The sequence below is a fragment of the Chinchilla lanigera genome, unplaced genomic scaffold, assembly GCF_000276665.1.
Source record: "Chinchilla lanigera isolate Chin_1 unplaced genomic scaffold, ChiLan1.0 scaffold00020, whole genome shotgun sequence".
Taxonomy (NCBI): domain Eukaryota; kingdom Metazoa; phylum Chordata; class Mammalia; order Rodentia; family Chinchillidae; genus Chinchilla; species Chinchilla lanigera.
In genome coordinates, this window is record NW_004955421.1 from 22,854,668 (window position 1) to 22,868,753 (window position 14,086).

Consider the following 14,086-nt stretch of genomic DNA (forward strand, 5'->3'; position numbering starts at 1 on the left):
GTAAGTCTCTGGGCTCTGGGAGGGTGTGTTGTGGTCAGCTGTGTCTGGTGGCTCTTGGGCCACAGAGTCCAGCCTGACGTGGGGAGTGAGCACCCTGCCCTTCCTCTTGGAGGAGCACGCTCCCAGCATCCCTCTCGCCCCGTTCTCAGTTCGCCAACGCTCTGAGCAAGTTTGTCGAGGAGCAGAACCTGAAGGACCTCCGGGTGTGGACCAGCCAGCTGAAGAGCACCATCCAGACAGCGGAAGCACTGAAACTCCCCTATGAGCAGTGGAAGGCGCTCAATGAGATCGATGCTGTGAGTTCCACATGGTGTGGCCCAGAGGTTGGGCTGGGAGTGGGGCGCCTTCCCTCAAGTCCAGCAGAATCACTCTCGGGCATTCTGGGTGGCATCTAGGGTCTCCTTCAGACCCTTTTGGTATGTTCCCTCGAGTAAGTGTAGTGTTTCCACCAGGGCGTTTGTGAGGAGCTGACCTACGAGGAGATCAGAGACACGTACCCTGAGGAGTACATGCTGCGTGAGCAGGACAAATACTACTACCGCTACCCGACTGGGGAGGTGAGCGCGCTGCTCCTGTGCCGCTGTCTGTTGGCTGTGGGCTGCGCCCGTTGTCCTTTGCCAGATCATGGCTGGGAGGAGGTGGTGTGTGCTGTGTGTGGGGCCAGGTGGACCCTGTTACCAGTCAGCAACTGCCCACTCACCCGTCCTGACCCGTTCTGCAGCCCGCTTCCTACCACCGCCCCTGCGGACTGGAGTCTTCGGTGCAGCCTGTAAACAACCTTAAGAGAGAAGTAGTTGTTTCCCTGTATGGAAACACGAGGGGTGTGTCTGGGTCTCTGACACACACGTAAGTCCCTCCAGGCAAGGGATTTCCGCAGGGCTGCAGACCAGGGGGTAGACGGGCCAGCTTTGAGGAAGTCATCTCACACCCCTGGTGCTGGGGTCTGAGCTCACCGTGTAGAGGCCGTTTGCCGCGTCGCTCACTGTGGCCCTGCAAGCAGAGAGTGTGGAGTCGCGTGGTCCTCTGGGAGCGCAGCCAGGGGTGTGCTGACACCCGGCGGGCGTCCTTCCTGCGTGTGCCCTTCTGAGCGTTTGCCAGCCTCAGTCCCTGAGGGACCAGATTGCTGTGCTCTTGTCCCACGCTGGCCCTCACCCGCTGCGGCCTTGGGCAGGAGAAGAAGGAAGGACGGTGCAGGAGGCCCCAGGGGGAGTAGGAGCTTTGATGTTTAAGATCCCAACTCTACCCCTTCTTTTTACATTTCTTAATGGATACAAAAGTCATTGAACAAAATTCATGATTTATAACTATGCTAAAGGGTTCGACTCTGGTTTTTAGAATATAGTTGCCCCTTGGTGTCCTCAGGGGATTGGTGGTAGGACACTTGCAGATACCAACATCTGTGGATGCTGAAGTCCTTTATGTAATTATCGGCATATAACCTACACGGCCCTGTGTACAATTACCTTTGCATCACTCGTAATGCCTACTGCACTGTAGACGTTAGGTAAACCGTTGTTACGTCGTATTGTTTAGGGAATAATGAGCAGAAGAATAAGCCCTGTATGTTCAGTACAGATGGAGTCCTTTTAACACTTCAGTCTTCAGTGGTTGTGGACCCCACAGAGAGGAGGGTCAGCGGAATGGACAGTGCCGTGTCCCCATCACCACTGATCCCAGGACATTTTCTTCCCTCCCAAAAGAAACCTCAGACTTGTCAGCACTCAGTCCAAATCCCCCGCCCCCTGCTCCTGGCAACCATAAATCTACTTTTTCTGTGGACTTGCCCAGTCTAGATATTTCACAAAAGTGGAATCAGGCAAGATATGTGGACTTTTGTGTAAGAGATTTTGAGGTTCTTCCATGCTGGGGCGTGTCAAGACCTTACTGCTTTTTGTGGCCAGTCATGTTCCTTGTGGCACCTGCCTCCCAGCCCTGGAGAGCAGTCGAAAGACCAGCGAGGCGGCCGGTCTGTGATCTCTTAAGATGATTTCACTGATGCAGAGCTGAGCGCTCGGAGGTGTGCGTGGGGATTGACGGACCGCGGATGGGTTGACTGTGATGACGGGAGACTAGGGACCGTGGCAGGTTCTCCCCCAATGCCCTTGCTCTAATGCCATGTCCTGTCCTGTGTATTCAGTCCTACCAGGACCTGGTCCAGCGCCTGGAGCCGGTGATCATGGAGCTGGAGCGCCAGGAGAATGTTCTGGTCATCTGCCACCAGGCTGTCCTGCGCTGCCTGCTGGCCTACTTCCTGGATAAGAGTGCAGGTACTGCCGGGCAGGCGTGGCCTCGGAAGCAGGGGGAGTGAAGTTGGCCCTTGAGAGTGTATGGCCAAGGACCCGGTATTACTCACCCTGCTCCGAGGGCAGATGTTAGGAAAGGTTGGCTGAAGGCCTGGCTCACAGCCTGCTGGTCAGTGCTGTCCGGCCAGTGCCTCCTTGGCAGCGCTTAGGAAATGCTGTGAGCACGATGCGATGTCCAGAGGGTTTGCCAGCTGATAACACAGCTCTCTCAGAGCCCTCATCCTTTGCACATCTAAGGGTCTTTGGCTTGGACGTAGAGGCAGCTTTTGTCATCACCCTACCTCCAAGGTCAGAATGGAAATGGAATGATGCTGTTGACACTTTGAGTGTTACGTCTGTCAAAGTTTCAGCTGAATCACTAGACAGACCTAAAGTGTTTGGGAAATTATTAAAAAATAATTTAGAAAGCCTCCAAGTTTGAAGCCTCCACTTTTTAAAGAAACTTAACTTAGCTGGGTGTGGTGGCGCATGCCTGTGATCCCAGCACTTGGGAGGCTGAGGCGGGATGATTTCTGTGAGGCAGAGGCCAATCTGGAATACATAGCAAGATCTTGTCTCAAAAAAAACAAAAAAATAACTACTTCTGTGAAAGTGGGTGCTTTGGTTCATTTGGCCTGTGTTCTTTTGGCAAGGTATTTTTTTTCTAGAGTCTTCTCCCCTGGACAGGATGGTCTGTGTACTGGGGGAGCAGGGCCCTGCATGTGGGCACAGCGTCTGGGGTCTGTCATGGCAGAAGCTGTCATGGTGGGCCCAGAGATGCCCCCTCACACCTCCCTAGAGAGTTTCATATGTAATTGTGGGACCACTTGTCTCTTTTCAGAGGAGATGCCCTACCTGAAATGTCCCCTTCACACCGTTCTGAAACTGACACCTGTCGCTTATGGTGAGTAGCACCCTTGCCGAGCCCTGCCTGGGGGGCCATGGGGCTGCAGGCAAGGCCGTGCTTTAACAGGCTGTCCTCTCCCATCCCCTGTCCCGCAGGTTGCCGTGTGGAGTCCATCTACCTGAACGTGGAGTCCGTGAGCACACACCGGGAGAGGTCAGAGGTGAGTGCTGCCCCCGGCACCCGCACCCTGGCCCCCGTCACTTGGGATGTGCAGGGACCTGGGGAAGGCCTGTGACGGGTGCCGTTAGCCGGGCTCTCACCCGAGTAGCCTGTTGGCTCTGGCTGCTGCGGGTAGCACCTCAGTGCTCCTGCGCCGTTTCTCTGTGGCTTCTCCGCGTCTTTTCTTCCTCTTTTCCTTTCCTTGCATGCTCCTCTGTCCCCTGTTTTGTGAGCTGAGAAGTGAGCTTTGAAGGAGGACATTCTTTGCCTCTAAACAGAACCCGAGCACAGTTACTGCTGTCTTTTCGGGCAACTCACCCTATGCTTTGAAGCTCCAGCACCCCCGATCAAACAGGATCAGCCAGTTGGCATGATCATCTGCACGTGTTAGGTTCAGAATAAGCAAGAATTTACCAGCCTTAGGAAAGGAGCGGGGGCGGGAGGCCGGGAGACACGAGGGCCAGCCAGCGAGAAGACTTTTCGGGAGCCCTGTGCCTGCTTGTCGCTGTCTTCTGCTCTGGGCTGGTCTGAGATGGAGGGCAGGGCATGGAGCACTTTCCTAAGCAGGCTGGATCTATGCCCCGGTGTGCACCGTGAGAGTGGGTCTGCCTTTGCTTTATATAGGCTGTCAGAATACCGCAGTATAGTCATTGCCAATATAATCGGACATCCTCCTACACAGAGCGCGACTTTCTGTCCCTGGAGTCCCCTGAGCAGGTGACTTCCGTATTCCCCGAGAGGTTGGCCAAGAGATTTTGGCATTCATAGTACGTGAGCTGTCAGCCACTTTACTGCTCGGCTTCTCCTGTGGACCGAAATGAAAGCGGATGGTGTCCCTTGGCCGCCATGCCCTGCCCCTGCGGCCCCCTCCCCGCGAACAAGGGTGGCGGGAGCTGTGCTCACTTGAGCCAGGTGACGACGTCCCTGGCTTAGCTGCTGCCTGCTGCTCCGGCAGGGTGTTGTGCTTTAGTTGGGCTCCAGTGCTCTCACCTCCTTGCAGCGGGGCGGGACTGTAGCAGAGCTACCCCTTGGCTCGGAGGCTGCGGGCTGCGCTCCACAGGCGCTCTCGGGCTCGCGCGCCTGTCATGGCGCTGTCTGCGCCTGGCTGGTGGCCTCTGCCTCCTGCCCCGTTTCTGCGTCTATGGTCTCCTGGCTGGCTTGACGCCTCCGTGGCCCATGCATAAGCAGAGTATCGTGTGTGAGCAGGGACTGTTCCTGGATGTGCCTGCGCACTGCAAAGCCTAGAAGAAGAGATCTGATAGAAGGGAGTCAGTGCCAACACCTTTTGCTTCCCCTGCTGGGATCCTCAGACCTACCTCTGCCCTCGGGGCTCCCCTCCTGGGCCTCCTGGGGCTGGAAGCAAGGCTGTCTTCTCTGACTTCCTTCTCTGCTCTGCCTCTAATCACTTCGCTCCCTGCTTTGCACGTGCCGCCTTTATCTGTGTGGTGCCTTCTGGGATGGTCCATGGAAGGACGTGGGAGGGCGGCACCCCGTCACCAGCTGGCATCAGTCGCGGCACACAAGGCAGCCCAGGGTCCCCTGTCATGCGCCTTGGTCCATGAAGTTGTCACCCTGAAACCCAGGGGCAGGGAACTGTATTGTGCCTTATCTACCTCTCTTCCCTTCCTTATAACTGTCTCCCTCTCTCTTTTGTCTTTGTCTTGCTTAGGACGCAAAGAAGGGTCCTAACCCGCTCATGAGACGCAATAGTGTCACCCCACTAGCCAGCCCCGAGCCCACCAAAAAGCCTCGCATCAACAGCTTTGAGGAGCATGTGGCTTCCACTTCTGCCGCCCTGCCCAGCTGCCTGCCCCCGGAGGTGCCCACGCAGCTGCCCGGACAAGTCAGTGACTCCCCTTTCCTTCTTGCCTTGGGGAAGAGTGCCCAGGGGCAGTGACCTCAGACTGTGCGTGTGTGTTTGTGGTCAGTATGTGTATGAGTGCCCTTGTGTTGTAGGTGTGTGTGTGTATGCGCACAGGTGTTGGAACATGAGAAGTCCTTCCTGAAGACCTTTGCCCGTGACGCCTGTGTCTGCATGTGTGTCCTTTCTGATGTTGTGGTCTTTATTGGGCAGAACCGGGCAGAGCTGCAGAGAGTGAAATGTCTAAATCCTGTTCACACCGGTGAGCAGTTATTTCTAAAACAATTCTACGTTGGTCCCCCAGTGTAGAAGTTTCTACTTCTGGACCTTGGGCTCTTTTTTTTTTTTTGAGACGGGGTCTCACTATGTAATTCAGGCTGGCCTTAAACTCACTCTGCAGCCCATGGCAGCCTCAAACTCGTGGCAGTCCTCTTGCTTCAGCCTCCTGAGTGCTGGGATGACAGTGCACCACGGGCCTGGCTGTGGGCATCTTTCCTGTCTCACCCCATTGCTGAGTGTGTTGTTGGTCTCTCTCCGGCAATCACTCACATGAAAGGAAAGCACGAGCCCTGGAGCCCATGCTGCACCTGGAGCCAGCAAGGTCCCCTAGAACCAGATAGCCTGGCTGTCAACTGGGATAACTGGGAAGGAGCCTCTTTCCACGAACAGAAGTATTCCACCAGGTGGTAATAACCAAGATAAAACCCAACCCCACGAGATTTCACTAGCTTGGAGGACTTAAAGTGGAAAGATTTTGGCAATTGGGTATTAAGATTTGTTTTCCGAAAAACAGGTCATTTTCTGAAAGATAGTCAAGATCATTTGCAAATACGTAGTAAGGTGCGAAAACTCGGGGCTCCAATTGGGGCTCCGCCCGGAACCTCAGTGCCGGGCCTCTTACACGTCAATGCAGGCTGAACCTCGAGGCGAACTGTTCATGAGCTCTTTGCCAGGCGTCTTGGTTACTTTTCCCTCGTTGCTGGGACAAAATACCTGACGCCCAAAATTAAGGAAGGAAAGGTTTATTTCGCTTACAGTTTGTGGAGGTTTCAGTCCATACTTGGCAGGTTACAAGGCAGAGTGGCACATGGCAGAGGGCTACAGCTCCTGGCGGCAGAACACAACAAAGCAACAAACACAAAAGCCAGGAATGGCCTCAAGCAGCCTCTTGCTCTCCCTTACATATGCAAACTGTCCACCCCAGGGTGGGTGCAGCTCTCACACCCAAAATCAGTCAAACTCTAAAAGCCTGCCCCATGACCCCATGAAGCTTTGGGGGGGACACACAGACACAAACCATAACACCAAGTCACCCCTGGGGCTTTGCAGCCCACCAGTTCCTCTTGCCTTCCCTGGTCTGAAGTGTCACGGGGGAGAGTGCTCTGTGGCCTCTTGTCAGTCGTGTGACTTTGCTGAGCCTCAGTTTTGTCATCCACGGGAGGGGTACTGCCTACTGCAGGTGGCAGATCAGACGAGGCGAGTCACGCCACGCGTGTAATCTGGGGTGTGGCACGCATAGGACCGTGTCCAGTGAGACGGTAGTGGTCAGCCTGGCTTTGGGTATCGTGTCAGCATTAGCACATGTGAAGGATCTTAATGCCACGGTCACTTCACCTTCCTGCCCTCTGTCCCCTTAGCTTTGTAAATGGGGCCTAGGACTAGGAGACTTGTGATAAATTTTCCCTTACGTCTCAGGTTGAGGGCTTTTAAATGAAAACCAAGCACAGCTAAAATAGTGTGTCCGTGATATTCTATCCTTGTGCGTTGGGAGGGCTTATTTGGACGTTTAGGGGGTACGTGGCTGGGTGGGGGTGCGTCACTGACCCTGGTTGGGTAGGGCACTGTGGCAGCGTCCCGTCCTCTCTGTCTTCAGAGCTGCCTGGACTTCACAGGACAGTCCTCCAGGACTGCTGAGTCCTGAGGGCAACCTGGGGGCCTCTGGCTGGGCTGGGAGCGGGAGGTTTGCCAGGGCTGTTCCCCGAGGTCACACACAGCCTCCTGACTGGTATCTCTCTCTGTCTCCCTCTCTCTCTCTCTTTTCCTCCTGCAGCCTTTGCTAGGGAAAGCCTGTCTGTAAGTATTTCCGAATAATTCTGCTGCTTGCACTCTTTCTGTTTTGCTTGTTCATTTGGCTTCCTGCCTCTTAAAATATTGAGGATGAGGACAGTTTTTGTGCAGTCTCAGGTCTTCTACCAGGGAGTAGGAGATGAAACGAACGTGGGAGGAGGGAGAAGGGAATTCATGAAGGTGGTAGAGGGGGATGGAAGTGGCAGTGTGGCATGTTCGCTTCTCCGAGGTCCCTCTCGGGGTTTGAGGTGTTACCTGCATGGGTCATGGTCTGGGGGTCCCTCTTAGGGTCAGATTTTGGTGACAGCTAGGCCTTGGCTTGCTGTCATTGCCCTTTAAGCATCCTCCCTTCCCAGAGAAGCATTTTTCATTCTGAAAGGGAAATTTAGCCAGAGCCTGCAGGAAAAGGATATACCCCGGGGGAGTGTGGTCTGATGGCAACCCCGCCCTCTCCTGAGAGGTCTGTGTGGAAACCTCCTTAGAGAGCTGGTTGTCCTCTGTCAGAACACGTTCAGCCATAAATCACAGGCAGGAGTGGGTCCAGCTTTGTACCAGGCCCGTAGGGTTGGCCTTCTTTGGCTGGAGTGTCTGGTTCAGCATCGCTCTGGCAGTGACTAAGTAGATAATACAGCGTCTCTGCTTCTCTGTTGGTCCCCAGCTAGAGAAGGAGCCACGGCCTTCCTATTACAGCCACCCTTCCCATTATTCCCTTTTGCTCATTAAGTTACCTGGAGGAGTTTATGCAGAAAGTGGGAAGGGTTGAGCTCATCCAGGGATGAGCTGAAAAACGCGGGTTATTCTTGGAAAACAGGAGTAGCTTGGCATCGTGCCTGGACTGTGCTAGAACCACACAGTCAGATTACTTCTAGGGCTGTAGAGCTCACAAAGAGATGGTCCATGCCTGTTGACTCTGATCCTTAAATAACCCCAGGATGTGGGTGGAGCAGTTCCTCCCTGTTTAATAGGTGAGGCCATGGCCATCCAGCCAGTAGGAACAGAAGCACAATTGAGACCTGGGCCTCCTGCTTCTGGGGGCTGGTGTTTTTCTCCCTGCCAGCCCCTGGGAACAGCTGGGAGAGCGTCCCTGCCACCAAAGAGGTACTGCCAGCTGCTGTTGGTCTTTTTAGCTCCCGCAGCCTCTCACCTGCAGCTGCGTCCCATGGCTGACAGTGGGCCCATCCATTAACTTCTCAGTAAGGCATCCTCAGGATCCAGTGTCTGGTCCTTTGGAGCCAGCCTTTGAGCACATGGGCTACTTGTGGATCAGGGCTTCTCCTGTGTGAAAAGTAGCTTTTGAGTTTGGAGTTTATGGTTCTGTATGTGTGCATTTCTTATTCTTTTCATGGCACTGGGACTTGAACCCAGGGCCTTTGCACTGAGCTACGTTCCCAACTCTTAAATTTATTATTACTATTTTTCATTTTGAGACATGGTCACACTAAGGTGCTACATTGCCTAAACTGGGCTCAAACTTGTGATCCTTCTGCCTCGGTGCTGGGATTATAGATGTGTGTTACAACACCTGGTTTATCCTATTTCTTTGAAGCGATCTTCCTGCTGTGAGGGTGCCATTTAGACTCACTCCCCTACCCTTCTGAAGCAGACTAGTCTATCTCCAAGTAATTCCAAGAGTGCTTTTGGCTAGAAGCCCTCCAGATCAACAAAATTATATCTTAGAGACCTGTTGCACTTCTTTCTGGTCAGAATTCCACACTGTTGTCCCAGAGTGGAATAGGACCCCACATCTTGGGTCATAGATACATCTGATTCTAGGAAGTGACCTGGACCCTTAGACCAAAATGTATTGTTAAAGTCGGACCAAGACAGGTTTGTATCTTGGTTCTATGAATGTCCACAGTCTTTGGAACTCTGGGCAATTTAAAGCAATTCTAGGACCTCAACCTCATTACCTGTAAAATGGAGAATGAAAACTTAAGGGTTTTACTATTGAGAGTAGAGATGTGACACTTAAGCCGGGCGTGGTGGCACACACCTGTGATCCCAGTACTTGGGGGGCTAAGGCAGGAGGATTGCCATGTGCTCAAGGTCAGCTGGGGCTCCGTAGTGAGTTCATAACCAGCCTGGACTGCATAGTGAGAACCTGTCTCAAAGCCAAAACAACAAACAAAACAAAAGACACGTGGCAGTGTACCTGGTGGCACCTAAGAGGACCTGACGGGCAGTGGCCCCCGCTGTCATCAGGGAGGGCCTTGGTGCCCAGGCTTCAGTGGTCGTGCTCCCTGGCTGCCTGGGTTTGAGTCTGCACTTTGGTTCCCAGCTCCTTCTGCCCCATGTCAGTGGGGTTTCTTCCCCTGAGCAGCTGGAGCTCAGATTTGGGAGGAGGGAAGCCCTGAGGCGTGTTGCTGGTGGCCTTGGTTTGCTGGTGAAATGGGGATCACAGCCTGGACCCTGAGCTCTGCGGTGCCCTCCTGGGGGCTGTGGTAGCTGCTGGTATGGAGTGACCGCCTGACGTTCACAGTACATCCTTCATTTTAAAATTTCAAACTCACACCAAAAAAACACTACTAAAAGATTTTTTTCTTTCCCAACCTGTTTTTTTTCCTCTTCCCCACTATGCTTGAAAGACGAACTGTTTGTCACATTTTCTCAAAGTTTTCTCCTTACTAACCTTGGAAAGGTAAATGACTGGCTGCATGTCCCTGTGTCCTCTCCTGCATCTCTAAGTCATGGCATCTCAGCCGTAGGGCATCTTGGTCTGTGTGCCGACTGGCCATTGTGGAACATGTGCTCATGTGTCCATGCCAGACGGTTTTACAAGCAGTGCCATTGTCGTGAGGTCCTTTCCCGTCTGTCTTCTCTCCCTCCCAGTGTCCCGAGCCTGGGGCGCCACGAGTGTAGGACGTGGGCTCTCGGTGTTACTGTTGCATTGTCCTCCTGTGGGTGCCGGAAGCCTGTAGTGTCCCAGGGCAGGTTGGCGCCAGCTGTTGTAGAGGGAAGTGGCAGTTCCTACTTTCCACCTGTCTGGCGTTTGGGGGGGTATCCTTCTAGCTGGGAGGGGACCCACGGGGGCTCGGGCTGCCTGTAGTCCTGTCCCACCCAACGCCGAGTGGTGGCTCCAGTGCCATCCAACCTGTTGAGTCTGTAGCCGGGGGCGAAGTCTTGCGGGTGACAGTGGCGGAGCCGACCCCTGCGCACCTGTCTGCCTGGGTCCTGCTCGCTCCTCTGCCCCTCGTAGAGCAGTCTTGGTGGAGACAGGAGTGGAGAGGATACTTTTTTGTGGGGTAGATGAAGATGAGGGAGTTTAGGGAGAGACCCCTGCTGTGCAGTGGCAGCAAACATATGTCCCCAGCTGCTTTAAGAACATTTTTAAAAGAAGGCATTAACGTGAGTCAGAATCTTGTGGGGGAGGCTTCCTGCTAGGTCACGTCGGTCAGGACTCGGGTGGAGATTTAGGACACGGCCGCCTGTTCTCCTATGCCTGGCTTCTCACCTGGACCTCCTCACCGTATCCGGCCATCCCCCCCCATCACCTGTGTTCTGTCCAGCCGTGTACCCTGAGTCTGGGTACGGGAGCTGAGCGCGAGCCTCCCCTAGCTGAGTTGAGAGGAGGAGCAGATGTGGCCTTGGGGGTTCTCAGCTGTCTTCCACCTGGCTGTGACCAATGGGGGCCCCGTATGTGCTGAGAGCAGCTCTGGACTTGTAAAGGAGTGTGAGCACCAGGCTCCACCGGCACCTAAGAGGGCTCCTTGGGATCCCTTGTTCTCTTAGCCCCGTCTAACCCACCAGGACTGCAGGGTTCCCAGCCACATGCCTGTCCCACCTTCCTTCCCTCCCTCTTTCCGGCAGGAAAATGGCCTGGTGATAAGCAGGCTCCTGGCTCATGCCTGGCCCCTTCTCATGTTCTGGGACCTCCCTGAGCTCTTCCACCTGTTTTGTGATGACATTCTCTGGGGTTTGTTTGTTGTTTGGGGCGGCGGGGGGGGGGCAGGGGTCTCAGTGGCATGGCTTTGAGCCTTGTGTTTTGAAGTACAGTGAACAGCAAATCCTGACTCCCTCCCTTGCCCCTCTTTCTCCTGAAAACAGAACATGAAAGGCTCCCGGAGTGGCGCCGACTCGTCCAGGAAACATTGAATGAAGCAGACACATCTCGTTCCATTCCACTTCTATTTCTGCAGCTTAGCTTGTGCCCTCCCATCTGCCCAAGGCCCGAGGCCGAAGTAGTCCCAAGGACTTCTGCACCAGAATGAGTGGCGAGGGGGGATCTACTGGGTGAAGAGCAGCTACACCCCCGTGGCATCAGAATGGCCGAGACATCAGGAAGCCGTGTGGATCACTGCGTCCTCGGCAGTGAGCTGCCAGCCTCCCCACCTTCCGCCCTCCTGGGTCTTCCAGGGCAGTTTGGTGCCCGCCCCAAGGCGTGGGAGGGTGAAGCGTCGTGGAGGAGCTGAGAGAGGCCTGAGAGGGGGACGCTGGGCCCTGCTGTGCCGTGCTGTTTCCGTGATCCTGCCCTGGTACGATCCTAGCTGAGGAGGCAAGACTGGCAAAGCATCTTGAAACTAGAGGAGACTAGATCCTAAGTGCTGAAGGCCAAAGCCTAGGCCTGTTTGAAAATTTCTGCATGGCTCCGCTGGGCATCTCAGCCTGGGGAGGTGCTGTGCAAAGGGACGTGGGTACAGGCTGAGCTGGGACCCCTTCTCCTGAGAAGGCCGTGGCAGCTGAGCAGTGACCTGCCCTGGCTCCCCCACGTGTCCTCACACTGTCCCAGCCCTGAATTCAGGGACAGGCTGGCTGCATAGGCAGAGGATGTGTTTTGCTGAAATAGGATAGCTGGGGCCTCCCTCTTCCAGGGAGCTCTGAGCATCCTTTGTTCTCCTACCTGGACTTCGAGGTACCCTGAGTGAATTGCTCTCTCGGAGCTGTTTGCTTTTGCACTTTTTTGTGGCAGAAGTGTGATGTAAAGGTCACACCTTCTCTTCAGGAACTCGCGGTAGATGTGAGGGTGTTAGGCCCGGGGGGCCTTGGCGCCTGTGAGGTGAGGAGTTGGACACACCTGTGAAATGGGGCAGCTTGGCGCCCTCCTTGCAAGATCAACTGAGATGCTGTAGGGAACACCTGGCCCCCTTCCTCCGGGCCGTTCCTTACCTGCCGCCCGTGTTTCCCAGGGAGGGATGACGGCCCAGGCAAGGATCGTGCTTTTGTTGAGCGCTGTATTCCTGGCATCAGGCTGTACACCTGACCCTGGGGATTCAGTGGAGTAGACTGTCATCCTGCTTTGTCTTTATGGCATCCGTGCCATTTGCAGAGACTGAAAAGCCAGGCTGATGGGACATGGGGTTCTAGACTCCTGTAGTTTCTGCCTGTCCCGTTTCCCTCCCTCGTCCCCTCAGATACCAGGGCAGGAGAGGATGTCTGTGTCTAGAGGAAACCCTTTGGAAACAGCAGTGCAGTTCATACAGTAACCCTTCCAAGGATGTCTCGAAGCTGGTACCAAAGGTTATGTGTTTTCCTTCCTGCTTGTTTCTGGTACCGGGAATCAAACTCAGGACCTTGCATTTGCCAGGCAGGCGCTGTGCCGCTGAGCTGCATCCCCGGCCCTTCTTCCTGTCTTCTTGTGAGTCCAGAGAGACTGCTCCTCCCAGCTCAAGGGGGCAGGTCCTGGGATGAGGGTGGAGGATGAACATGCCCGAAGCTGGGGATGAAGAACTATTTTTGTTTGCTTGAGAGGAGCTATGAAGGAACACATTGCTCTAATTGGGATGAAGTGGGAAGTGGGGATGTCCATCGGTCAGATTCTGTTCCATCAAGTTCGTGTCTTCCCACCGAACCGTTCAGATCCTCCCTTCCCTCCCATCCCCTTTGCTCTGGCAGGCTGCCAGAGGAGAGAAGTGCTATGTATTTGTATAATCTCATTCCTGGGCAGCTTCAGACTTGGGCTTTTCCCTCCCCGCCCCTGTCCTGGATCTTGGCAGGCCGCGTGCAGGTTGCTGGTGTCTCTCACCTGAGGAGCCTGCGCCTTTGCTCCTGAGACCGGTTCTTACTTGTCACTTTCTGGCTTCATCCTCTCTGTGTTAATACAGACTCTCAAGTCTGACGCAGAGAAGGGCTCGGGAGGGTGTGGGCCCCTCTTACCCCTGCTGACCCGAAGTCAGTACAGACGTGAAGGAGGCCTGGCCTAGCATGGGACTTCATTTTGGTAAAGGTAAATGGGGGAGGCCGTGGAGGAGGAGGCTTTCTGCTTCCCTGAAAAGCCAGCGAGCTGCCTTCGAGAAGGCATGGAGCTGGGGGCTGAGCTGTAGTCACGGAACTTGTACGTCTACTGGTTTTCTCTTCTCCCTCCTCTGCAAAATAAAATGAAATAGAACTGGGACCAATTTTTTTTTTTTAAACTTTGCATATGTTTTTGAGTGAATTTCCCTCTCTCACCATGGACAAAGCTCTTTTTGGGGGCGAAGAAAAACTGTTTGAACCACACCAATGATATTTTCGTTTGTAATACTTGAAATTTATTTTTTTATTATTTTGATAGCAGATGTGCTATTTATTTATTTAATATGTATAAGGGAGCCTAAAAATAGAAAGCTGTATAGATGGAGTTTAATTGTCAGTTGGTTTGGGGGCCTTCGATGTGTGACTTCTGACTTCTCTGTGTTCTGTATATTTGTCTGAATTAATGACCTGGGTTGAAGCTTTGCTGGCTTTCAGACAGGGAATGCCTTTGAGAAATTTGTATATTTTGCAATTGCCAGACCAATAAAATACCTGGTTGAACTACACCAATGAAGTACACCTCTGATCCTTTTGGGGGGGCTCTGGGGGCGAAGAGTATTTAAGCAATGTTTATGGTCACAG

At 53.9% G+C, this 14,086-nt stretch overlaps 1 protein-coding gene across 2 annotated transcripts in view; it reads left to right on the top strand.

Moving 5' to 3' along the window:
* Pfkfb3 (6-phosphofructo-2-kinase/fructose-2,6-biphosphatase 3) overlaps positions 1-14,010 on the top strand; it is a 106,388-nt gene extending 92,378 nt beyond the window's left edge. The window contains exons 10-17 of one of the 2 annotated variants that reach the window (XM_013513716.1): positions 150-296; positions 453-557; positions 2,138-2,267; positions 3,124-3,186; positions 3,285-3,349; positions 5,018-5,191; positions 7,260-7,282; positions 9,862-11,313. In XM_013513716.1, coding sequence (XP_013369170.1) covers positions 150-296; positions 453-557; positions 2,138-2,267; positions 3,124-3,186; positions 3,285-3,349; positions 5,018-5,191; positions 7,260-7,282; positions 9,862-9,904 — 750 coding nt within the window. In that variant the 3' untranslated portion in view covers positions 9,905-11,313. The other variant, XM_005383866.2, reaches the window with a different exon arrangement.
* Positions 14,011-14,086: the final 76 nt, after the last annotated feature.